The 24,755-nt window shown below is 34.8% G+C and overlaps 4 protein-coding genes across 4 annotated transcripts; 3 read left to right on the forward strand and 1 right to left on the reverse strand.

The window, feature by feature from the left end:
* Positions 1-1,030: 1,030 nt before the first annotated feature.
* LOC114731731 (disease resistance response protein 206-like) lies at positions 1,031-1,588 on the forward strand. Its single transcript, XM_028918974.1, has one exon. It carries the CDS (start codon positions 1,031-1,033, stop codon positions 1,586-1,588), a length of 558 nt encoding a protein of 185 aa, XP_028774807.1.
* Positions 1,589-2,324: 736 nt separating this feature from the next.
* Positions 2,325-7,806, forward strand: LOC114731700 (protein PAM71, chloroplastic). Its single transcript, XM_028918930.1, has 12 exons — positions 2,325-2,550; positions 2,765-2,849; positions 3,284-3,553; positions 3,793-3,846; positions 4,138-4,199; positions 4,657-4,725; positions 5,138-5,189; positions 5,275-5,346; positions 5,466-5,595; positions 6,012-6,082; positions 6,742-6,789; positions 7,438-7,806. Exons 1-12 carry the CDS (start codon positions 2,399-2,401, stop codon positions 7,507-7,509), a joined length of 1,137 nt encoding a protein of 378 aa, XP_028774763.1. The 5' UTR covers positions 2,325-2,398; the 3' UTR covers positions 7,510-7,806.
* An 8,051-nt stretch (positions 7,807-15,857) lies between these two features.
* LOC114731697 (uncharacterized) lies at positions 15,858-20,174 on the forward strand. Its single transcript, XM_028918928.1, is given in 5 exon segments — positions 15,858-16,093; positions 17,587-18,396; positions 18,398-18,547; positions 18,549-18,714; positions 18,716-20,174. Coding segments are annotated over 4 exon segments (1,860 nt in total). The 5' UTR covers positions 15,858-16,093; positions 17,587-17,863; the 3' UTR covers positions 19,727-20,174.
* Positions 20,175-22,037: 1,863 nt separating this feature from the next.
* LOC114731732 (putative aluminum-activated malate transporter 3) lies at positions 22,038-24,303 on the reverse strand. The gene is made up of 4 exons (XM_028918975.1): positions 24,057-24,303; positions 23,808-23,947; positions 23,559-23,705; positions 22,038-22,685 (listed from the first exon to the last, which is right to left on the reverse strand). Exons 1-4 carry the CDS (start codon positions 24,301-24,303, stop codon positions 22,038-22,040), a joined length of 1,182 nt encoding a protein of 393 aa, XP_028774808.1.
* Positions 24,304-24,755: the final 452 nt, after the last annotated feature.

The raw sequence follows: 24,755 nt of genomic DNA on the forward strand, positions 1-24,755 counted from the left end.
AACACATAAACGCACTAGAGAAAAGGTATTACCTCCATTTTTTGAATATAAGAACTAAATAACTAATTAAAAAATATTAAAAAATTTAGTTAAATTGGTTACTTGTTACAAATGTGTGTTAGCTTCCCTAAACTATATATCTTCTTTAATTATATATATTAGAATAACTTTTGGTGAGAAGATATTTTTTAAAAAAATAAAAAATAACGGCGTTTTTGTTTCTTTTCCCAATTAAGCACTGAAGGGCGTGCCCGCACAAATACATTTTCAGAGGAAGCGGGTTTGCCTTTAGGATCGAACATCCTTCCAGCCTATTTTGACTGAGGACTACGATATCTTGCTTGTACGTTGACCCCAGCAATACTTGTATAATCTAAAAATAAAGTCTTATCTTTTAAAATTTAAAAAGATCTGTTAGATGATTAGTAGTCTGATTGACCCCATAGTCACTTAGGAACTATTTGGATCTAGCTATCCAGTCAGTCCAAGTGAATGTGAAAAAATTTGGTTTTTATCAGCATCAATTTAGATATTAATTAATCTGATCAGCCCAATGTTTCTCATTTCGTTCCTCCGATATACCTGGCCTTTTGGAACTGGGTCAAGATATTCTGAGAAATTAGATAACTTTTGGTGAAAGAAATTGTAGGAAAATGTGAAAAAGCAGTAGTATAGATTCATTATTGTTCACCAGGTGTAACCAAATCCAAAGTGCCCGTTATGATGAGCTTCATCGTAAGCTTGAAGCGATCGAGAAAAACAGAACAGCAAACCAGACCATCAGATAAATGAAGTGGCCCTTTAACCTTTTTTCAAACTGTATTGAGCTGTCTTTCACCCATTGGCTTTGAAGTGAAGCTCGAGCAATATAATCAATTCAAAGTTAGTAAATTTGCATGTGGCTCACACTTCAAAGTTCAAACTCTGAAGCCCAATCTTCATATAAATACACCCCACACGCTTGAACTTGCATTATATATCACCGGCTAGCCTGAGATCTTCTGCAGAGAAGACAACCCAGTAACCAACAATGGCGAATCAAAAGCTAAAATTTCCAGTTTCGGTCTTGTTACTCATTCTGATTGCCTGTGACGGGAAGCGACTTGGAGCCGACAGAAAGCCATGCAACAAGTTGTTGTTTTACTTTCACGACATACTCTACAATGGAAGGAACGAGAAGAACGCAACTTCAGCCATTGTGGGTTCTCCTGCATGGGGCAACAAGATCAAGTTATCAGGGAAGAACCATTTCGGAGACTTGGTTGTGTTCGACGATCCTATTACGCTGGACAATAACTTGTACTCAACCCCAGCGGGGAGAGCTCAGGGTTTCTACTTTTACGATAAGAAGGAGATATTCACGGCCTGGCTTGGCTTCTCTTTCGTGTTCAACTCAAGTCATCTCAGGGGAAGCATCAACTTCGCCGGCGCCGACCCTTTGATGAACAGTACCAGAGATATCTCCGTCGTTGGTGGCACCGGCGACTTCTTCATGGCCAGAGGCACTGCCACTTTGGTCACCGATGCTTTTGAGGGTGAAGTTTATTTCAGACTTCGCGTCCATGTCCACTTGTACGAATGTTGGTGACTGATTATTCCTGCTTCCTCAATCTTCATTCTTCCCAGGAGCGAGTGATTTCCATTGGTTTCAAGACGTTCTTCTACATCTGACCCGATATTTAATTTATTGTAGCTGGCGAAGAAATATTTGATTTATTGTATTTTTATATTTTTAAATATTTTTTATCGTCAGCTAATTGTTAAAAAATCAGAGACCCTGTTATTCATGCCAATATCTTTAAGAATTCGGTTTTAAATTTATGATTTAATTCAATTATCTTTTTTTATTTTTGATACAAAATCAAATTAAGCATTGTTAGACCAATTTAGAGGTTGAATCTCAATATAAATTTCCTTTTCATTAATAAAATTCAAACATCTCGAATGCATAAATAAAACTCAATTCAAATTGTTATTTGTTAATTATTGGGAAAAATAAAAATACTTCTGGGCCATGCTCAAAGAAGATGGAAGGCTCATTCATTAAACCTTAGCCCCATGCCCCATGGAATTACTAAGCCCAAGCCCAAGACCAAGCCCAAGAAACAAATAAAATATCGGCACGTGACATTTTAATGGGCTACTCTTTTTCCCCACGCAACCCAATAAGGGTTGCGAATTGGCAATAAAACTAACCGCTGGCCAACGGATAACCACTAAACAATTTTTCCCCCAAAAAAAAAAAGTAAAAGAAAAAAAAAACAGATAACCTGTGTGTGAGCTTTCATTGGTGGCGCCATTCTATAGTTTTCTGTTAAGCTTATCCCAAGACAAAAACCAACCAAGGCATTCATTTCTGGTGCAGCAGTAGCCTTCGCCTGAGCACAGTCCGATAAGAATGCGTGGCCTTACTCTCTCAGAGAGCATTTTGAGGCCACATTCACTTCCATCATTTCCCAGCTTTCCCAAGCCATTCACCTCTTTTCTTCTCTCTTCCAAGAAGCATACTTCAAAGCTTGCTTTGGAATTCCCGAGTTCCAATTCCTCCAGGTAAATACTGTAATTCAATGTTCTTACTAAAGATATTAATTAATGCCACATGAAATTCTTCGTTGCTTATCAGACAAGCACTTCTCCTCTGTTTTGTCGGATATCCAATGGGTTCTGCCTGAATTTTGGGAATTCAAACAAAACTGCGACTATCTTCTTTTTATATCATTCAATGTGTGTGCGCAAACTCACAATGTGAAAGTTGATCCCTCAGGTATTCCCAACGGTGTGCAAATACCTTCAGGCAGAGGTCTTGCTGCGATCTACAACAAGATTTTCAAAAATTGAGGGAACCCGGGGTAATTCTCTGCACCAGGGTTCCTTTCAATCTCATCTCTCTAGTGGGAAGATAGAATTTAGTGGGTAGGAAAGAGGAAAGAGGCATGTCTTTCTTAACTGCATCGCAGTCCGATATGGTCGATGGACTTTAGTTTTGGGCTGAAAGCCAAGTTATTGATTGGATGTATTCCAAAGGCTATACATTTGGTTTGTCAAAATAGTGAAAATTGCTTTTCACGCATGTCTGCCAACATGTATGATCCTTAGTTTCTCCAACCTTTTGTCGCAACTGGCCTGAAAAAATAATTTTAAACGCTTATAATCGTTTTCACTTTTTCTGGTCTGCACCTTGCAGTTTTCTGTCAGAGAGGTTTGTTGCACTGATTTATGTTCCTATTAGCGTCTATTGTCATTGTAGATGTAATGTGCTTAATTCATGTGTATCTTGACACAGAAATTGAGTCATGTTTACAAGAATGGTGAAGCAACGAGCTACTGCCGTAGTTCAAATAAATTGGTTGTCGAGAACTCCAACAAGGAATGTCACGTAGACACAGATGTTTTTTCTAATAATGCATCCAGTGGACTCCTGAAGTTTATGCTTTTGTTTGGGTTGCTCACATTTCAAGACACTTATCCAGCTGCTGCTTCAGATTTGGCTAGTGGGTTCAATTCAGTTCCCATATTAGGGGATTTGGGTGACATAAGCACAGGTTTTGCTTCAGTTAGTAAAATCTCCCTGTCACTTTTATGTTCAGACTTTTTTAGGTACTTTAAGCTAAGCAATACATTTAGAAGGGACAATGGAACTTGTTTCGGCTTGCCCTACTTTAAGATTCAATAGTTATTCAAAACAGATTATGATGGACCTAGTGATGTTTTCTTAAATTTAATTTTGGTCTCTTGGATTTTAATGACTGCATCTCAAGGACTGATTAACACTTCCTGCATATTTTATTACAGGCTTTCCTCCTAATTTTTTTCTCAGAACTAGGAGACAAGACCTTCTTCATTGCAGTAAGTGTACAACAATCCATGGCTTGCTAATCCCCATTCAAAATAGGAATAACGGAAAAGTAAAAGTTTAGCATTACTAAAGCATGGTAACCCGTCTATTAATTTTCATAATATTATTTCAATAGAAATATGTCCGCATAAACAAATTCTTAATCTTAATGCAATGCAACTAAGGGCACAAAGTAGCTTCACGCCTTTTTTTTTGTTTGTGTTTTCATGCAAAATAGAATATTTATGCTTGGGTTCGACAATGATATGTAGTATAATTTGGATAAATGATGCCTTGTGCAGGCACTCTTGGCAGCTAGGAATTCGGCTGTGGTCACTTTCGTTGGGACATTCGGTGCACTCGCGTATGCTTTTCTGTTTCAGTGACTTAGATGTTCCTTATGGCTTATACCTCACTAAAGTGGAGTTCCTCATAATTACTCACTTTGAGTGAGAAGCTGATTAAAGTAACTACTGTGAAAATATTGCCAGTCTGGTATAGTCAAAGTGGGAGAATAAAATCCTCCCTGGAGCCAAATTAGTGAGAAGAATCAGTAGTAAATTGCTTTCTTGTCTTCTGGAGAACACATTTCCCCTGTACTGTTGTCCTTAAGCATGTAACGTGTCTATAAGTTAATGGTCTGAGTTACATTGGCTACATGTTACTAGCATATAGTTGCTAAGTTTAAAAACAGATCTGGCCGCTATATTTTATTGATAATTTTCTATATATATATATATATATATATATATATATATAAGCATAGATTCTTCCATTATACGTCATTCTTTAGATTACTAATATCTATCTGTCATTCTCAGGGCGATGACTATTGTATCTGTTGTTCTTGGACGAACTTTTCATTATGTTGATGAAATATTGCCATTCAGGTACTTTGTTTATTTTCAAGATTATTTTGGGCTAAAGCTCTATAACATGGCATGTAGAGATGAATAGAGTGTAAAAGTTGAAATCCTTCTGATGATGCCATATTTTCAAGCTCTATAACAGGATAGAATATGATGGAAATTGTAGGACATTTGAACTTGAGAAAAGACCAAGTCTGCACCATGCAAATGAGAAATTTTTATTTATTTTATCAAGCTATTAATGAATGATATAATTGTAATTTTGGATATCAGGATTTGTTTTTGGGCATTTCCTGCCTTTTCCTTTTTGTTTGTAGAGTTTAGAACCTTATGACCTGAGAACTTAATCAGACTGATATCTTTATTGAAAACTATCTTTGGCCAGAGTTTTAGAGTGACTTGCACATGCCTTGTTCTATCTGTACTTTCACAGGTTTGGTGAGACGGATTTACCTGTTGATGACATTGCTGCTGTTGGCCTTTTGGTAAATACCATCTTCTATTTGCTGCTATTTACTGTTCTTACCTAAAGCCACCTCTCAAATTTATGCTGCATTCAATTGACCTCAGGTGTATTTTGGGGTCTCTACCTTGCTTGATGCCTCATCTAGTGATGGTCAATCAGAAGATGAACAGAAGGAGGTAATATTAGCATTAGATTTATCTCTGGCTTTGAAATGGTTTTGCACTTTGCAATGTTATTTAACATCCAGTTTTGATAGGAGTATTTGAACGGTATATAATTATTCCTTTCTGTCCAGGCAGAGTTAGCAGTTTCAGAATTTTCAGGAAATGGTGCTGGCATACTAGCTGCTGCTAGTACAGCAGTCAGCACTTTCCTCCTAGTTTTTGTTGCTGAATGGGGTGACAAATCATTTTTTTCTACAATCGGTGAGTGGCAAAGCTAGAATTGCTGGCCGATAAAACATGCTGTCATATATGAGTTTATAATGAGAAGTCCTTACATTTTTCCTCTAGTAAGTGAAATTGGCTCATAAAAACTACACAGAAACTTGGTAAGACTTGGGCTAAAAAGGTGTAGTGTCTTTTGATATCCGTCAGGCTAAAGATAACACTTATCTCTGCTAAAATGCATTTGAAAGGGGTTAGAAATAAATCATTATTTAAAATCTTACCCACATGAAAAACAAATATGTTGCATCTAAATAAACAAACCAGTAATTAGTAAATATATAAAATGCATAAATATGTGAAACCTATTAGACTATAAAGCTGAGTTGTCACTCATGTATATGCATGGTTCAAAAAGAGTTTACAGATTCTCACTTTCTCTTCCCCCTATGCAGCCCTTGCAGCGGCTTCCTCACCCCTCGGAGTCATTGGGGGAGCACTGGCTGGTCATGGTGTAGCAACCTTGGTAATTCTCTGCTTCAAACTTAACTAGACCTTGGATAGCGATTTTTAGTGATAGATGCATCGTCTGGATATGAACATATGTCATGCTTAAAAGAAACAAGGATGTATTGTTTACAAAGATCATATAAATCAATATATTTCATGGGGAAAGTTTCCTGAAAAATATTAAAACACCCGATGTCCAAATTCTTCGCCTAAAATATTGGAAATGAGTTAAACATCTTGCAAACATACTTTTGCTTAGGTCTGCATCTAAATGATATATCGAAAGTACTATGCTCTCAGTGCCTTTCAAATAAACACGTAATAATATATAATGGGTTTTGAAAATTTATTCCAAAGCATCTTGAAGTCTCTTATATTTATCCGTGACGGATGCGTTAAACATAGGTTTTAAGCATGTCTTTCTAAGAAGACCTTGAATATCAAGAAACAGGCATGCGCAGTCCAAGTCAAAATAGGTGGGTGGAAAATAACAATGTATTATCCATGATATAAGTCTAGATACATCGCCAATTGGCACCTTCTCACTTTCCCTCCAATTAAGCACATAGTAAGATTATGTAATTTCTATCTCTTCAACAAGTCGTTCCTCCTTTCTCGTCGTATTTCCACGATGATTATGGATTGCTTTTGGCTGACGGTTTCTTTTAAATGCAGCTAGCAGTGCTGGGGGGCTCTTTACTTGGGACATTTTTATCAGAGAAGGTAACTTTTGACCTTTTGGCTTGTGCCCCGGCCCCTGATAAGGCCGCTGTGTTCTCCCTCTGTCATGTTAGTTTCACACTTCAGAGTTCCCTCAATCGGACAAGTAGACCATATCACATAAATCGGGAGCCTCCCAAGTCAATATGATCGAGATAATTAAATAATAATACCATTTCTCAGGCAAAAGAGCGTGCATCTACTTATTAGGATAAACAATAAAACTTGAGATATTTTCTATAATTGCTTTATTGAGTTAGTGCAGCGTATGGAATCCAGCTTGCGGGACTCTTTTCAGTGGTTAATTTTCAGCCAATAAAAATGCGCATAAAATCAAATATGGCCGCTATGAACAAAAGCAACATGGTAGACGTTCATTTGGAGGCGCCATTATTGGAAGGAACATGTTCCTTCAACCTGATAAGACACGACCAAATAGAAGCTTCCCCGGCGGGGATGGCTCAAAGTACCTTACATAAGCATAAGAATGCTTCGACGTCCTTTTACCCTGGTTTATATTCTGTAGATATATAGCACTATGGGCGAAGCATAGGACTACTTTTGTTCTTATTATGATATGATTTTGTTTTCTTGGGAATATACCTCATTCATGCAGCGAGAAGCTAAGAAGGCTCTTGTTCCATTTTGAAGGTTATCGCGTACATCGGAGGCGCTCTCTTTCTTGTCTTCGCTGCAGTAACCTTATTTGAAATAGTGAATTAGAGGTAAAGCCCCACCTGAAGTTGCTTCGGTGACGATCCCAACTTCGCTACCAAGCCACACCAAGACGGGAAGAAAGCAGCAGCCTGTGGAGTTATTCGTTTGTTTTTGTTTTTTGTTTTGGGTTCAATTTTGTAAGAACAACGAAATTCAAGCAGACAAGACACACAGTATGGCTTTCATTTTTATCAAACGTTTGACATTGGAGCCGTGTGTTAGGTAGATTTGGTTTCAAAAAGGCGATGTTTTTCATATAAATTCATATACTCCTCAGCAAATAAAATAATTTGTTGCATCTTACGTTGTGAGAGAGAAGGAAAGAGAAAAGGTTGAAATATGTGCAACGAAATGAAAAGATGCAGGACACTTAGATGTCTTGGTGTGATTCTCTTTCTTGACAGAGGCCCGCGGCACTACCACGGAGGATTTTGTTCAGTAGTCAATAGTCACTTTGACGAGTTTTTCTCAGGTCCCTAGGATTCGATCGCATTTTACTTTTGAAATTTAACCTTATTTTAATTTTAATTTTTAAAATTTGAAATCAATAATTTTGATTTTTAAAATTTAATTTAATTTTGATTTGGGTCGTTATTTTAGAGACAAAAACACTATTCCAAGTATTAAAAATCTTCAGGTGAACTCAAATAAAGTTAAAATGAAGTCAAATTTTAAGAATTAAAACCATTTGTTTCAAATTTAAAGAATTAAAACTGATTTGAATTTTAGTGATTAATTTCATAGTATTAATTATTTTTTAAAAATATGTACTTTATTGGAACCGTTATTTTTTTTTGTAAATACTATTTTAGTTCTATTTACAAATCACTTTCAATATGTTTCGTACAGATCAAGAAAAACTTTAAATTTTATTAACTATGATTTAAAATTTAACAACTTTTTAACTTTATTCCTATTTAATATATATTATACTCTTTTGGTCTTATTTATAAAACAGAGAGAGAATTTTTTTTGTTTTATTTATAAGTCATTTCATTAAATTTTTAGCGTGAATATACTATTTTGTCCTTCATTTATTATAGTATAAATAGTTATCTTTTTTGAGAGATGAATATATTAAATAGGGGTAAAGTTAGAAAGTTGTTATATTTTAACGGAGAGTTAATGCATTTTAAGGTTTTTCTTGATCTGTGTCAAATATATTAGAAGTACCTTATAAATAGGATCAGAGGAGTATTTCATATAAACAAAGTTAAAAAAAAAATAAATAACAGGTAAAATTGTATATCCATATAAAAAATATAAGTAAGATCATAAAAATATTTTTTCTCTCTTTTATAAATAATTAAATAGCAGCAGAGGAGTGCGTTGTCAAATTGAGGGGCGCATGGAGATTCGAAATGAAGATTAGAATAAAAGGGTGAGCAGGTGCATGTGGGTGAGGGGAGAAGCAAGAGACGTGGCGGTGCCTCGCCCACCGGTAAGAAACAAGGAGTAGTGAGAAAATCAAAAGGTATGAATGTGCCGGTGGACACGTCATCAGTTTCCCCCAGCATCACCCTTTTCCCCTCCACTTTCTAACCTGTCTGGCTGTCTCTCTTTCATTTGTGTGTCTGTGCACAGCCAATGCCATAAGAGAACGGAAATTTGCGTGCTCTTATTTTGACAATGAAATCTGTGGTCAACTGTTCCTAATTTACGAATGTTGTGTTTTCGTTATAAATCTTATTCACACCGTTTTTATTTTTGGAGGCCTGGATCATTGGTTAGATATTTGTAAATTAAATGCTGTGACGATCTCAATAATCAAATTTCATTCTTTTTAATAAGAGTATCTGATCTTTTGACCACTGAATATTATTAATCCGTTTTAAAATATTAATGCCGTCTTGATGGAAGTATCCTCCACTTCTTCACTGTAGTCTCTGAGAGTTTGATTCTCAGACAGATTATTCATTTTATTTGCTTGCCCCTCCTTTTATGTGATTTATTTTCAGGGTACTTGTTTTCCTCCCAGTCAATTGTATATTTCTGTCTTTAATACTCCCTCCGTTTCTTATTATAAGAGACAAATAACCGAAGTACGTTGATCAAAAAAACAGTTAAAATTAGTTGAGAACAATTAATGTGTAAAAAGTATAATTTTTTTTCTAAAAATACCCTCATTAATAAGGAGAGAGCATGAGAGATAACAATTAATTTATTAAAAGAAAGAGAAGTGGGAGGAAGAGAGAGTGTGAGTTGGAGATAATAAATATGGGTAAAATAGTAAATCAACACAAAAAAGTAGAGACAACTTGTAAGTGTCTCTTATATATAGGAACATGCCATAAGCATCAAATGTCTCTTATAATAAGGAACGGAGGGAGTATAAAATATTTATAACTTATTCTTACATATCAAAAGATGTATTAAATTGGCAAAATTTTTAAATTTTATTCTCAGTTAAAAAATTTTTCTCTCTCAATTACAACTTAATTTTATGTCACGTGCTACACAAAAGCTAACTGAAATTTAGGACCGATTTGAAACAATTTGTAAATAATTTTTTAATTATAGTTTATAGAATATAAGATAAATATGTCAAAAGAGTTTTATTTTAATTTATATAAATATAAATAATTGTGAATGCTATCTCAAACAGGCTTTTAATTAAAAAAAGGGCGGGGGCAAGCCCCTTGTTTTGAGATCCAGATTCCGGACAAACAGAGGAAAGTAGTTTCAAGATGGGGAGGAAATCTAGATTGTCTAAATTAAATTAAATGTTTTTTATTTTTAAAAATTATTTTAATATGTACCTGCCCTGGAATAAAAATGCTGTATTAATTATTAGTTTTCCAAAAAAACTTTTAATTAAAGATTTTCAGTTAACAATTTTAACTCTATTCTCTTAAAACTATACTCCCTCTGTTCCTTATTATAAGAGACATTTGATGCTTATGGCATGTTCCTATATATAAGAGACACTTAAAAGCTGTCTCTACTTTTTTGTGTTGATTTCCTATTTTACCCATATTTATTGTTTCCAACTCACACTTTCTCTCCTTCCCATTTCTCTTTCTTTTAAAAATTTACCATTGTTCTCTCTCATACTCTCTCTCCTTAATAGTAAGGGCATTTTTGGGAAAAAAATTATACTTTTTACATATTAATTGTTCTTAACTAATTTTAACTGTTTTTTTTATCAACGTAATTTAATTATTCGTCTCTTATAATAAAGAACGGAGGGAGTATATTTAGGGTAGCGTAAATTGCTAAATCTCATCATAATGATAAATACCAGATGCTGATCTGCGATGGTCACAGAAACTGTTTTAAGATTAGGAAGGGGGTGAGAAGAAAGGGTTGGAAACGGAAACCGAGCAAAATATCAAGGCAGGAGTGAAGGGGATTGGAGTAAAATTAAAGCATATATAGGGACGGAGGCAGCAGTGCGAGTGCAGGAGGGAATATTGAATATGAGAGAGCAAATAGGCAAAACATGTGGGTATTATAGTAATTATAAATTTATGAGAGTATAAAAGAGAGGGCAGCACCGCGCAAGATTTGGAGGGACCAACCAGGGGGCATATGCTTCGCAATCACATCAGCAGCGGGAGGCCTTTTTCATTGGCCCCTCATTCCACATACTTCTATCCTACCGGTCATATAAAATATAATTATCACGTTAATTTTAATTTTAAATATAAGAATTATTTTTTTATTTATCAATTTTTTTTAAATTGTCTTTATGGATACTCTCTCAACCATAATCAAGTAAAAGATGGGGAGAGGATATTGAGGAAGATGATTATAGTGTCTTGAGAAAAATATGTCATATTTCTTATAATTAACTAACTTATCTAAATTTTTTAATATAATCAAATTAGTTAAATAGATCTTATATTAAATATCAGAGGAGTATCTTATTTATAAGGCAGAGAAAAAATTTTTTTGATCTTATTTATAGGATATTGAGAGAAATTTTTTATATGAATGTATAATTTTACCCTTCATTTATTATTGTGTTGACTTGTTTACATGAGCTATAAATGTATAATGTATATTGAATATGGATAAAGTTGAAAAGTTGTTGAATTTTAAATAACAGTTAATGAAGTTTAAGGTTTTTATTAGTTTATGTGAAACATATTGAAAATAACTTATAAATAGAATTAGAGAAGTATTTATATTTATAAGATGCGGCAAAAGTTTTATTTATCCAATTTACTACCTCCGGTCCTAACTATAAGAGTTAGTTGACTAATTTCAGGAGATTAAGAAAAGAAGTTAAGTTAATTATTTGTAACAAATATGTGTTATCTTTTCTAAAATATCCTTACTAATCAAGTGTATTGGCTAGAACTGCTATTGTTAGAAGGATTACTTTAGGAAAAAATATATAAACATGAGAGACAAAGTAGATTGAGTTCTTATATTTAGAACCAAAATAAAAGTCAGACAAAATCTTATATTAAGGATTGGAAGTAGTATGTCATATTATTAAATTTTTAGAGTGTAGTTTTAATAAATTTTAAAAAATATTTTGGTACATGAAAAATATGTTACAAATAACTCGAATCAAATGATATTTAACAAAGTTTAGGATTTTGTTACTTACTAATAGCATGGAACATGACGGAAATGCTGGGTAAATAAGGAGACCAAAGGAATACTTATTAAATATAATTAAAATTAAAATGGAATCACTGAACGCTGACTTGGTGTCACGTGTTAACCGTACTCTTGCTTCCCGCTCCAAATTCCCAACATGGCACGTGCCTCCCCAATCTACCGAATCTTTGTTGGCATATTCCTTCCCTTCTTTCGCGATCCTTCCATTTCTATATCTCTGTTGACTTTTGTTTCCCAGCCCAAGAAAAAGGAGGAAAAGAAATCCCGGACGGCTTTTGTTGGATCACGTGGCGTCACTGTCACAGACAGGGTGGATCCTCACGGTACCATCTTCCCCCGATCCCATCCGACGGTTTCCAAACCAAAACCATCTCGGGAATTGAAATTCAATCTGATCCGTTCCTTTCATCTCTTCCTTTAACCTACGGTTGGATTCACGCCAGTTGACAGTCGATAAGGGCGGATAGGGAGCACCATTCTTTTTCTCGGGCCTATATTATCCTTTCTTATTTCTTTCATCATTACTTCCTTCGTTTCTTATTATAAGAGACATTTGATACCTATAGCATATTTCTATATATAAGAGACACTTACAAGTTATCTCTATTTTTTTGTATTGATTTACTATTTTACCCATATTTATTATCTCCAACTCACACTCTCTCCCCTTCCCACTTCTCTTTCTTTTAATAATTTAATTTTTCTCTCTCATACTCTCTCTCCTTATTAATGAGGGCATTTTTGAAAAAAAATTATACTTTTTACGCATTAATTGTTATTAACTAATTTTAACTGTTTTTTTAATCAACGTACTTCTGTTATTTGTCTCTTATAATAAAGAACGGAGGGAGTATCATTATTTGTTTCCAATATAAAAGTTCAAATTTATGAACCAATCATTTGATAATTGATACATTTTGCATGCAATCTAAGTTAAATTAACATCTTCAGCATCACCAGCATTCAAAAAAATTATATATTATTCTCCTTAAAAATTATAAATATTATTCTTCCGGTCTTTAATATAAGAGTCAATTATTGAGTTGGTTTATAAGACCTATTTATTATATTTATTAATTTTTTCTAAATTATTCCTATGGATACTCCCTCAATCATAATCAAGTAGAAGAAAAAGACGGGGCAGTAAGAAAGATAATTATGGTATTTTAGAAAAACATGTCACATTTTTTATAATTAACTAACTTATTTAATCTAATCAAATTAGTTAAATGAGTTTTATATTAAAAACCGGAAGAGTAATATATATTATTCTCCTTAAGATATTCAAAACAATTTAAAATATTAAGTCCAGATGAAAAGGAGAAATTTGGAAGAAGGAGGGCATCAAGAGTTGACGTGAAAGGGCGAAGGGAGAGAGAGGGACGCGATATGAATCTGTTCGGTGTTTAGCGATGTTGTTTCGCCACGCCACCCCGACCCTTCAGTGCCCCTCCTTCAACTTCACGCGAATCACACGTCATCCCCCCCCCCCCCAACGTACTCTCTCTCTCTCTCTCTATTTTTATTTAAAATGTTATTTATTTTCCTCTTCCTTTGCTCTCCCCACTTCACGTTTTTTGTTTTCCCCGCATCCCATCAAAGTCTCTCACAATTATTGAGCGTTAACCTGCTCTTGTCTCATTGTTACTTTTAATTTAACTAATATTTGTTTGTCTCTAATTATATAAAAAAAAAGTTTTGAACAAAAATCAAACTATTATTTTAAAATTATTTTATAGTCTACGAAATAAATATATAAAATTAATTTTATTTTAATTTATATAAAAATATTTTTTAAACGTCTTTGTTTTAAAATATGTTCTATTCATCGCATTATAAATTTTTAAATGCAATAGTATATATGTAAGTCTTAAAGTATCGCATGAAACTTGAAAAATGAAGTTAAAAAAAAAGATAAATTATTTATATTTATGAACAGGAGATAGAAATTATAAATCTACTTAAAATTTATTTTTTCAGGAATGTTTAGTTTAATTTCAAGCATTAAATTTTTATCCGCTGTTTTGACAATCACATAGATTATAGGGAAAATCCTAACTAAATCCTGTTGAAATACTTAAATTTAAATTGAGGCCTGCACTTTTAACAAATTCTTAATCAGGACATAAGACCTAATTAGGAATTGCTGAATATTGTTAAATAACTATAATGCCCCTCTTTAGTTAAAAATGAAAATTAATTATTTATCCCTCTAAAGTGGTACATCATCTCTTATTATTAATATTTAACAAAAAAATATAAATAATTTTTTAGTGTTTGAAATTTTGTAATATAACTAAAATCTTCAAAATATTTTCATAAAACATTTCAAATTATAATAGAAGTAATCTTTAAATAAATATTTTTTCAGGTCGTAAATATTTATTTTAAAATTTTAAAATATTTTAATTATAATAAAAATTTAATATTAAATCGTAATCATTTACATTTTCAGTTGGATCCAACATTATTTAAATAAATAAAACTAACATAAATTATAAAAACTGAAAATTAAAAAAATTTATTTAAACTTTACTTATATTTGTAATTTAACATGTTTTATTAAAATATTTTTAATAGTGTAAGTTATATATACAAATTTCAAACATTGTAAAATTACTTATATGTTTTTTGGTCTAAAAAAAAATCATAAGAGATGAGGAATTACTTGGGAGAGGTATATTAATCAAATTTTATTTTTAATTTAAGAAGGGCATTCTAGTTATTTAATAACATTTAGAAATCCCTAATTAGGTCTCATGGCCTGATTAGAAATTTACTAAAAATGCAGACCTGAATCTGAATTTAAGTATTTCGGCTGGATTTAATTGGAATTCTCTCTAGATTATATTCAAGTCACATCATTTATTTGCTTGAGTCAATGGAGCCCATAGAAAATTTGCAAATCCATTTCTAAACCTGTCCTCTGGTCGGATGAAGAAAAATCAAAGCGAAAGAGCCATTTTTATTCCATTTAAGAAATGAGGATATTATATTTATAATATTTTTTTCTACGAAGAAGATTTAAACTATTAGTTTTTTTTCCTATTCTACCCTTCACGCCGCCTGGGCTGATCCCAATATAAATTTTCATAATAGTATTTTATTAATAAGTTAATCATTTATAAGATCAAGAGGCTATTTCTCACTCACATAACCAATATAAATTTTCATAATAGTATTTTATTAATAAATAAAAATTAAAAATACATGGATTTGATTAAAAATTTAGTGAAATTATAAGGACTTAAAAAAAAGAAAAATAAATGCAATAACCTAATTAAAAACAGGTAAAAGTATAAGGACCTAATAAAAAAGAAAAAAACTATAAAAACATAATTCAAAATTGGTTGAAACTATAAGGATTTGTGAATTAATTAACCCTAAAAAGATTAAATATTGTTTTTGTCCTGAAAGAATTTATAAAGAACTATGAATATTTAGAATTTTTTTGCAATAAATGTCACTCTAAAAATGTTACAAAAATAAGCAATACTACATTTTCTGTTAAAAATTTTAACGGCTAATATTAATTTTTTAAAAGCATAATATTATTTATTTTTAATATTTTTAGCACATTAAATAATTTTTTTTTGAATATTCACAGTTGTTTGACCAATGCTTTCAAAACAAAAATAATCTTTAATCCATTATAAAACGTGTGAACAAGAATGAAGGACGTTCAGTAGCATAATCAGTTACTGTATGAATATATTCGGAATAATAATAAAAATAAGAACAATAAACGAAAATAGAAACGAAACCCTAGTTACTGCTTTCTCCATCTTTGAAAGACAGCCACGTCTGGATGGTAGCATGCGCCGTGTCTCTTAACTCGCCATTCTCATCCCTTATTATTGCCATCACTCCACCTCACCGTTCCTTGTTGGTCTCGCTTGCATTTCTCATCCCTAGCACTCCTCTTGTCCTTGCCGCCTCTCAGAACGCTAAGCCCCTTCCTCTACTCTATTTGCACGGGCAGATAATTCCCAATCAAATCATATCGATGAACTAGGTAACTCTTCTGAAGATCGGAGATGTTAAATCTTAAAATCCTGCCTTTTTTTTTGGGGTTTTCAATCTGATCTGCAGTGAGTTATGCCAATCCTATTGCCTATTGTGGGAGTTCTTCTGTGCTCAAAATCCAAAGCTATATCAATTATCAATTAAGCTATGGTTTTTGGGTCCTTTACGTTATCATTTTCTTTCTTGGTGCTCTAATTGTGTGAATTGGAGGGAGTGTGAACTTTGGTTGATGGCTACGAGAGTATAATTTCTTTTCAATTCAATAACGCAGCCCTTTGGTGCTGGGTGAAAAGTGAAAATTTTGATTAGTTCCTCGAACAGAATGGTGAAAGGGAACAGTCTTTTTATTTGTCCGGCAACTCTGGGTTACAAACCACCGTCGCATTAGCTCCGATGAATTGATTTCCTTTGCGATTCCAAGCTTTTTCATTACTTACCTTTTCAATGTACAATTTCGGGTAAATTCCTCATATTCTGCTCTTGGGACTGCTAATCATTTGCTTTTCATCTATGTTCTATTCTTTTTTCTTTTTTTCCTGGGTTAAGATTCTACATTCTTTGAACAAGTTCTTGGGCCTCTCAGGTTTTATTTGTCTGGGTGGAAACACCTCCTCAGTTATGCATCTTCCCTTCTTTCTTGGACGATTAGATTATGTTTTTTTTCATACCATTCTAGCCATGTTTAGGCTCTGTTTGGATAGCACCCCAAACCAGGGTTTGGGACCCAAACCATGGTTTGGGGAAAATGCTACCCAAACAGCCTCTCCAAAAACCAAAACCATGGTTTTGGGTCAAAACCATGGTTTTGACTCCAAAACCATGGTTTTGAAAAAAGCAAAATTTTTTGCTTTTGGAGAAAAAAGGGAGAGTATTGTGGGCCTATATGATATGTATCTTGGTATTTTTTTTAAACATATTTTTTATAATATATTTAATCTTATATTTATAAATTATATAGACTTAATTATTAATTAATTATATTATCTTATGTATTATTAATTATGTTGGTAAAAACATATTATTAACAATTTTATTTCTTCAAATTAAAATATATCATAAAAATCTATTTTTTCTGTAATTATCATATTAACTTATGTCTTTTTTTTAGTACTTGTATATATAAAAAGTGCTTCTGATAACCAACTATCCAAACACTCTCACTTCTCAGAATCACTTTTTTACAAAAATCTATTCTTCACAGAATCTATTTTTTCCAGAATCTATTCTCCAGAATCACTTTCCAAACCACGGTCAGTGGTTTCATCCAAAACACCCTTAGGTTGTGTTAACCGTCATATCACTTTGGTTTGTCTTCTCTTCTGTCATATGCAATTTCTGTGACTCGTATTTAGATGTGGAAAAAGGGAAAAAATATTTAGATGTGGAAAAAAAAATATTTCTGTGACGATTAGATTATTTCTTTTTCATACCGCATTAGCTCGTTCAGCTGTGCTAGTCACTAATGCTCTCTCTTTCTAACAGGATGATTGACATCCAAGCTGAACTTTTGAAGGAATTAGATCAGGTGGCAACCTGCTCTTGCAACAGCTCATAAGCTCAACCATTGCTTAAACTTCCATTAGATGGATCGGCGCGATACTTCAGGATTTGTCAGTGGGGGTGAATCATACTCATGTAGACTCATCTAACCCTAACTTTGTAGAGAGAAGTATATATTTATATTGTTATTCACCCGGAACTCAGGCAGGCTTTTCTGTTTAAATTGGTTAGACTTAGGTATTAGTATTGCTATTGATTTATGGACAGGAGGTTCCAGAACTTGGGATTCACTGCTAATCATTCTGTTAATGCATTCAACATTTTGGGCAACTCTATGCAAGTTGATGGATTTGGAGTGGACTATGGCACAGATACCATCCTACGACTTGATTCCCCTTGTTCTTCAGTTCCCTATATGTCCTCTAAGGGAACAAAAAGGAAGTGGGATTTAGTGGATAGATGCAGGGGCCAGAGAATTGGCTCTTCTTTGTCTCTTGGGCTTGGGCGTTCAACAAGTTCCTCAGACAGCAAGGGAAGTTCAGCTACCGCTTGCACTGCCATGTCTTCAGCTAAAGAAATTGATGAGGAATCCTCTATGGATATTGAACTGGACTTTACTCTTCATCTTGGTTCTGAAAAGGTACAGAGTCAGAAAAAACCTGCTGCTACAAATTTGAAGACCTTGCAATTGCAGCCCAAGGTTGATTTGGAGTTGAGCCTTTCCACTGGGCCTCCGAGTCTGACATACAAGTGTTCATCCAAGTCCCTCACCTCTTCCATTGAGTATGGAGATTCCATTAGCATTAAGTGGGGCACAAAATGCAGATGAGGGATCGTCTTGCAGTTGGAAGGAAGGTACTGCTTTGCCATCATCAAAAACTTCCTTTAATACAGGCACTAGCTTCCTTCAACCCATGCTTCGGAGAATTTCAACCATAATCCCTTGTTTTGGACCTCCCATCAAATACACCAAAAAGTTCAGTCACCTGTGCTTCCGGGGTAACACAGCAGCAACAGCTGCATCATCGAAGCAGTAGTTCTAAGACATGTCAAGTTGAGGGATGTGGAAAAGGAGCCAGGGGTTGCTTCGGACGTTGTATATCCCATGGTGGGGGGTAGGAGGTGTCAGAAACCTGGTTGCCACAAAGGAGCTGAGGGTCGGACTGTGTATTGCAAGGCCCATGGGGGTGGCAGGAGATGTGAATTCCTTGGTTGCACTAAAAGTGCAGAAGGGCGTACTGATTTCTGTATTGCTCATGGTGGTGGTCGGAGATGCAGTCATGAGGGTTGTGCTCGAGCTGCCAGAGGAAAATCAGGACTGTGTATTCGGCATGGTGGTGGCAAAAGATGTCAGAGAGAAAATTGCACCAAGAGTGCAGAAGGACTGTCAGGTCTTTGCATTTCTCATGGTGGAGGGCGTCGGTGCCAAGCTTCTGGATGCACAAAGGGGGCCCAGGGCAGCACAATGTTCTGCAAAGCACATGGTGGGGGGAAACGGTGTACTGCACCAGGGTGCACCAAGGGTGCTGAAGGGAGCACCCCCTTTTGCAAGGGTCACGGTGGAGGAAAGCGATGTGCATTCCAAGGTGGTGGGATTTGTACTAAAAGTGTGCATGGAGGCACCAACTTCTGTGTGGCACATGGGGGTGGAAAGAGATGTGCTGTGCCTGAGTGCACCAAGAGTGCTAGAGGACGGACTGATTATTGTGTTAGACATGGAGGAGGCAAGAGATGCAAGTTTGAAGGGTGTGGAAAGAGTGCACAGGGCAGCACTGATTTTTGTAAGGCACATGGTGGGGGGAAGAGATGCTCTTGGGGCCATCCTGGGTCAGAATATGGCAACCAACCTGGTGGCCCTTGTAACTCATTTGCAAGGGGCAAAACTGGTCTCTGTGCACTTCATAATGGGCTAGTGCAGGATAAGAGGGTTCATGGTGGTGTGTCATTGGGATCTGTTCAGGATCCTCATGTTAGTAAACCAGATGAACAAAAGCAGGTAGTCATTGTGGAAGACCTGGATATGGATGGGAAGAAAATGGAAACTGCTGCTGTGAGTGCTCGTGTCTCAGCTGGGGAAGGTAGCCACATGCCAATGTCCGTAGCTTTTCTGAAGGTAGGGTGATGGTGGAAGTCTTATGGCAATGCTGGCAGGGGGTTCTGGCCCTGGGTCAACTAGCAGAAGAGGTTTGGTTTGTGATTTATCTGAGCCACATAAAGCTTACGTGTTGCCACAAAGTTGGATCTGAAGGCTTGTTATTGCTGCTGCTGTGATATTGGTCTCGGAAGTGGGCAAATTTCATAGCGTGTAAGTTGATGATTGTTAGTGATTCTATCATCCTTCCTGCTGAAGGATCCAGAGTTGCTTGCCATTCTTATGGCGGGGACAGTTGTCAAAATAGGATATTTGTTGTACTTTAATTTGGTATTTGCCGTTCGTTTGCTCATCCTCTGTAAATATAATATTTGATTAAAACGTTCAGCAGGCTGTGAATTCTGGTCCTACCTGTATGTTCTGTCGGTGTGCTATGTATTCTACATGCAATAAAATCCTTTCCTAAACCCATTTTGTTGATGATGTTAGTTAATTTTATTTTAAGTTCATTGTTTGCGTAGTAACTGCTTGACAGGGCTCAACGGAATAGATTGTGGGTGTGTTTGGGTGACACCCCAAACTATGGTTTGGGGAATAATCTACCCAAACACCCCCTCCAAAAACCAAAACCATGGTTTTGGGTCAAACCATGGTTTTGGAAAAAAAGCAAAATTTTTTTGCTTTGGAGAAAAAAAGGAAAGGAAAAAAAAGGAGGTGTGAGGGGGCCTATATGATATGTATCTTGGTATTTTTTTTATAAACATATTTTTTTATAAATATAGTTAATCTTATATTTTATAAATAATATACATATTAATATTTATTAATTATATTATCTTATGTATTATTAATTATGTTGGTAAAAAACATATTATTAACAATTTTATTCCTTCAAATTAAAATATCATAAAATCTATTTTTTCTGTAAAATCATATTAACTTATATCTTTTTTTTAGTAATTTGTTATATAAAAAGTGCTTCTGATAACAACTATCCAAACACTCTCACTTCTCAGAATCACTTTTTACAAAATCTATTCTTCACGAATCTATTTTTTCCAGAATCTATTCTCCAGAATCACTTTTCAAACCACGGTTTGGTTTCATCCAAACACACCCTGTGGTTCACTTTCGGCAACGCTGCTGTTGCTGTTATAGATCCTATGAGGCTACAGTATATAAAGAGACGGTTTTCAAATCACTTTTCAATTTGAAACCATGGTTTGCAAAAAAGTAACCAAACACCATAATTTTTTCCAAAATCACTTTTTCATTTGGGAAACCATGGTTTTGGGGGTGAAACCATGGTTTTCATAAAAGTGAATTTTTTTTGCTTTGAAGGTATAAAACCATGGTTTGGGATATAAATATATTACACATATCAATTACTACCTTTAATTCTTAATGTAAGAGTTAGAAAACAATTTGTAATATTAAGAAAATTAGTTAAATATTTATTTATAATAAATGTGTGTTGTATTCTTTAAAACACCTATTAACAATGTGCATTATGATTATTATTTGATGTAACATTTAACATCTGCAAATAACATGAGGACTACTTTGAAAAAAATAGATAAATGTATGAGGACAAGATATATTGATATCTTATATTCAAAATCAAATGGAATACTCAATTACCTCTTATACTAAGGACCGGGATAATATTAATTATATTTTTTCATATATAATTTATTATTTACAAATTTAGTGATTTCAACCAGTATAAATTAAACTCTATCATTTATCTAATTATCATATTAGCTTATGTCCTTTTAGTAATTGGTATATAAAAAAAAAGATTCTGATAACAATTATCTAAATATTCTCACTTATCAAATCACTTTTTTTTCAAATTCTATTCTCAAAATCTATTCTTCCAAAATTATTCTTCCAAAAGGCTATTCTTCATAAGATTCTCGAAACGATGGTTTGAGGTTATCCAAACAACCCAAGACAATCTGATTAGGCGTCGTCTTAATTTTCTTTAATTTTAATATCCACATTTGATAAGAAATAAGTCCATTAATCACGTAAGTTTAACTGCATAAATCCTCTCATTCAAAGGATGCAAAGTGATTTTTCTCATGATTTGGCATCTAATGTTGTTGAAACTCGCTTTTTAAGTATCAAAATACTTCATGGAACTTAAATATCACCTTTAAAATACTCTTGATTTTGCAAGAAATAAGCTTTAAAATATTTATAGCGATATAAACAATTACTAAAGATTAATTAATAACAACAAAAGGTTAATTTTCAACCCAGCGGTTGAAGTTCTGAAAGCTGGACATGATTCAGGATAAAATAACAATCTCATTTTGGTGTTCCCATGAGATGATCACAAGGGCTCATGCTTGAACTTGGCCATCTTGGAAAGCTTGTCCACTGCCTGAATCAAGTGGTCAAGCCTAGCCACAAACTCAACCAGCGTGGAAGTGAAGCTGGTGAGCGACAAGGCCGCAGTACTCTCCAAGGCTCTCATTCTGGGCAACAAGTCCGAGGTTGTCCCGTAATCTCCGTCGAAGGCATCCACCTCTATCGATGGCCACGAATATATTCTCCTGAATTGCCTCCTCATCATCTCATGGTAAGACTCTGTTTGTTGTGCCGGCAGCGAAACTCCACCACCACCACCAATATTCTGGGCCTGCGTATTTGAGTTCTTCTCAGGTTCAAGTTCCGCCGTTTGGTCTGATGCGACGGTGCTGATGTTGGTGGACGACGACGCCGACGACATTGATAGGGCATGAGAGGGTTTCGAAACTGTAAGAGGCTTCGATTCCGAAGTGGATGTGAGTATATAGGCGTGGAGTTCTGTGGAAAGTTGGAGCCTCTCGGTGGAGCTATGAAGCATCTTGATCAGAGAGCTTTTAACATTCCACTTCATGTTGTTAATGTCTCTTCCAAGCTCCCTCACTAGCCCCGCAGCTTGATCTGATACCTCCTGGATTTCTGACCCGAATGTTATCCGCAGATTGTGTGGCGCCTGAAACCCCGGAAAAAACTAAAACACATTCATCTCACGTACAAATGTAATTCTATTGCTTTGTCAAGTGTTTGTTGTTCGTGATCAATCAGATTCATGGTCGGATACCTCAGTGTAAGATAGGCTTTATTACAGCCTGTCCCCTATTTTTGGTCCGTCTGGTGAGAGTTGATGACCGTTGAAATGAAAAGTGAGATTGTTCGAGTTAATTGGAAACAAGCAGGTAGGCATGCTTATTTTATTGTTCAGGAAGAGTCAGCTCATCTTTATGATGTTTTACAATTTTAGCTGTTTGAATTTGAAGTTAAGGAGGCAGTAAGCAAACAAAGCCCCAAGATCAAACTCAAATGGGTCTCCCAAAAAATTCAAGGCCGGCTTTATTAATTCTCTTTCTGGAAAAAAAAGCCAAATATATTAAGCAGCCAAAAGTTTTAAAGTTCCTAAGAGTGAATACTGGGTAGGTGATGTTATGCCCCTTCCAGATAAAAAATTTGAAATTCTCACATCGAGTCATGGAATCTGAAGAAGAACTTCAAAGAAGAGTGTTGTGTAATTGAAGTTATTCATTTTAAAATTATATATTGGTTGTTTGGCGGTTATGATTAATTATTCTAATTCAAAACCAATCATTTTTGCAGTTTTAGTTATATTATTTTGAAAGTATTGAAATTATCCAGAATATGTCGACTTTTCCTGCCAAATCTCTTGGACCGTTACATGTGATTCTGACAATATGGATCCTTTAATAGCAATAGCTAGCTAGTCGGCAATTTGATAGCTAATATGAAAGATTCTGGAACTAATGACACGGCAAATATTCCTTATTGATAGGAATAAGTGAAGAACTGAAGTTTTTATCAGAAGGGTACGTACCTGAATTTGTGAGTGTAGAATACTATGCAATGCCATTACTTCATAAGCACAATATCTTAAAGCTGCCCCCACATTCTCATATTCCGACCATGGATAAAACAAGTGTCGGAATCTTCCATGAGGTGGCTCCCATTTTGCTGAATTAGCCTTCCAAATCACGTCATCATCATACAAAACCATGAACATCACTCTGCTTAATTCGAAAACATTTAGTACTATGAATTTATGTAACATGAATAAATATAATACCAGATTCTCTAGCTTTGGCCCTGAGTTTAAGATGTTCTGGCATCTGGTATAAGCTGGTTCGTCTGGAAACTCATCCATCACAGTTGTACTGAATCTAGAATGCTCACACCCATCGTCTTCTAAATATTTCTTGACACACTCTGAGATTTTATACAGAGAAGATAAATTTAATTTGGTTTAGAAGCAAAGTCAATGAGTAAATAGAACAGAGCATGGTAGCTGAATTAATATAGTGATGAAGATTCCTACCCTCAAGTGAATCTGCAACAGAATCGAAGTTGCTGACGAGCTCTTTATGAAGCAATTCTCCAGCCCATATGGGAAAAACAACGACATTGACCAACACCGATATGATTCCACCAATCACCATTGAATACAAGCGATCCACTGCCGTTTTGATGGGGTTTCCCATTCTATAGCCAGATGTTATGATTAAACAGTAGGTTAACAGTATCACCCTGAAGCCATACTCGTATTGCTCAAGCCATGGCCACATTTTCATGAATGATGTTACCGCCGCTTCACACAGGCAAATCAAATCATACGACAGGTTTTAGTCGGCGCGAAAGAAAAGTAAAGAAAGAAAACAAGAAAGAAAGAAACTTTTTGGCATACCGATCATGAAGATACTAAAGCCAATAATAATAGGTTCAGGCGACATGACCAAAAGACAGAGCTGTCTCAGCAACAGCAATAGCCAAGATTCCGGCAAGTGAGCTCCCCAGTGCTCGATTAAATCCTCGGTTAAACGTTGCTCCTTCGAAATCATATTAAAAACAACCAAAGTCAAATAACACATTAAATATTGTTGCATGTATGCTCTATTTGATGCTTGCTTTAACATTTCATGCAAGACGGCATCATGTAACGTACCTACGGTGTACTCGAACACAAGGATGGCAGTGAGAATCGCCCAAATGGTATCGGCTCCAAGAACTTGGTAAGGAG

This window comes from Neltuma alba, unplaced genomic scaffold (genome assembly GCF_004799145.2).
Source record: "Neltuma alba isolate B1F8T4 unplaced genomic scaffold, ASM479914v2 tig00012843_pilon, whole genome shotgun sequence".
NCBI classification, from domain to species: Eukaryota; Viridiplantae; Streptophyta; class Magnoliopsida; order Fabales; family Fabaceae; genus Neltuma; species Neltuma alba.

Excerpts from the sequence above, each read along its gene's own strand:
- LOC114731731 (XM_028918974.1), top strand. The coding sequence starts at position 1,031 with ATGGCGAATCAAAAGCTAAAATTTCCAGTTTCGGTCTTGTTACTCATT.
- LOC114731700 (XM_028918930.1), top strand. The coding sequence starts at position 2,399 with ATGCGTGGCCTTACTCTCTCAGAGAGCATTTTGAGGCCACATTCACTT. Across the intron at positions 3,847-4,137 it reads ACAAGACCTTCTTCATTGCA|GCACTCTTGGCAGCTAGGAA; the intron begins GTAAGTGTACAA and ends TGCCTTGTGCAG. Across the intron at positions 5,190-5,274 it reads TTGCTGCTGTTGGCCTTTTG|GTGTATTTTGGGGTCTCTAC; the intron begins GTAAATACCATC and ends AATTGACCTCAG.
- LOC114731732 (XM_028918975.1), bottom strand. The coding sequence starts at position 24,303 with ATGTGGCCATGGCTTGAGCAATACGAGTATGGCTTCAGGGTGATACTG. Across the intron at positions 23,948-24,056 it reads TGTTGCAGATTCACTTGAGG|AGTGTGTCAAGAAATATTTA; the intron begins GTAGGAATCTTC and ends ATAAAATCTCAG. Across the intron at positions 23,706-23,807 it reads GGCCAAAGCTAGAGAATCTG|GCTAATTCAGCAAAATGGGA; the intron begins GTATTATATTTA and ends GTGATTTGGAAG.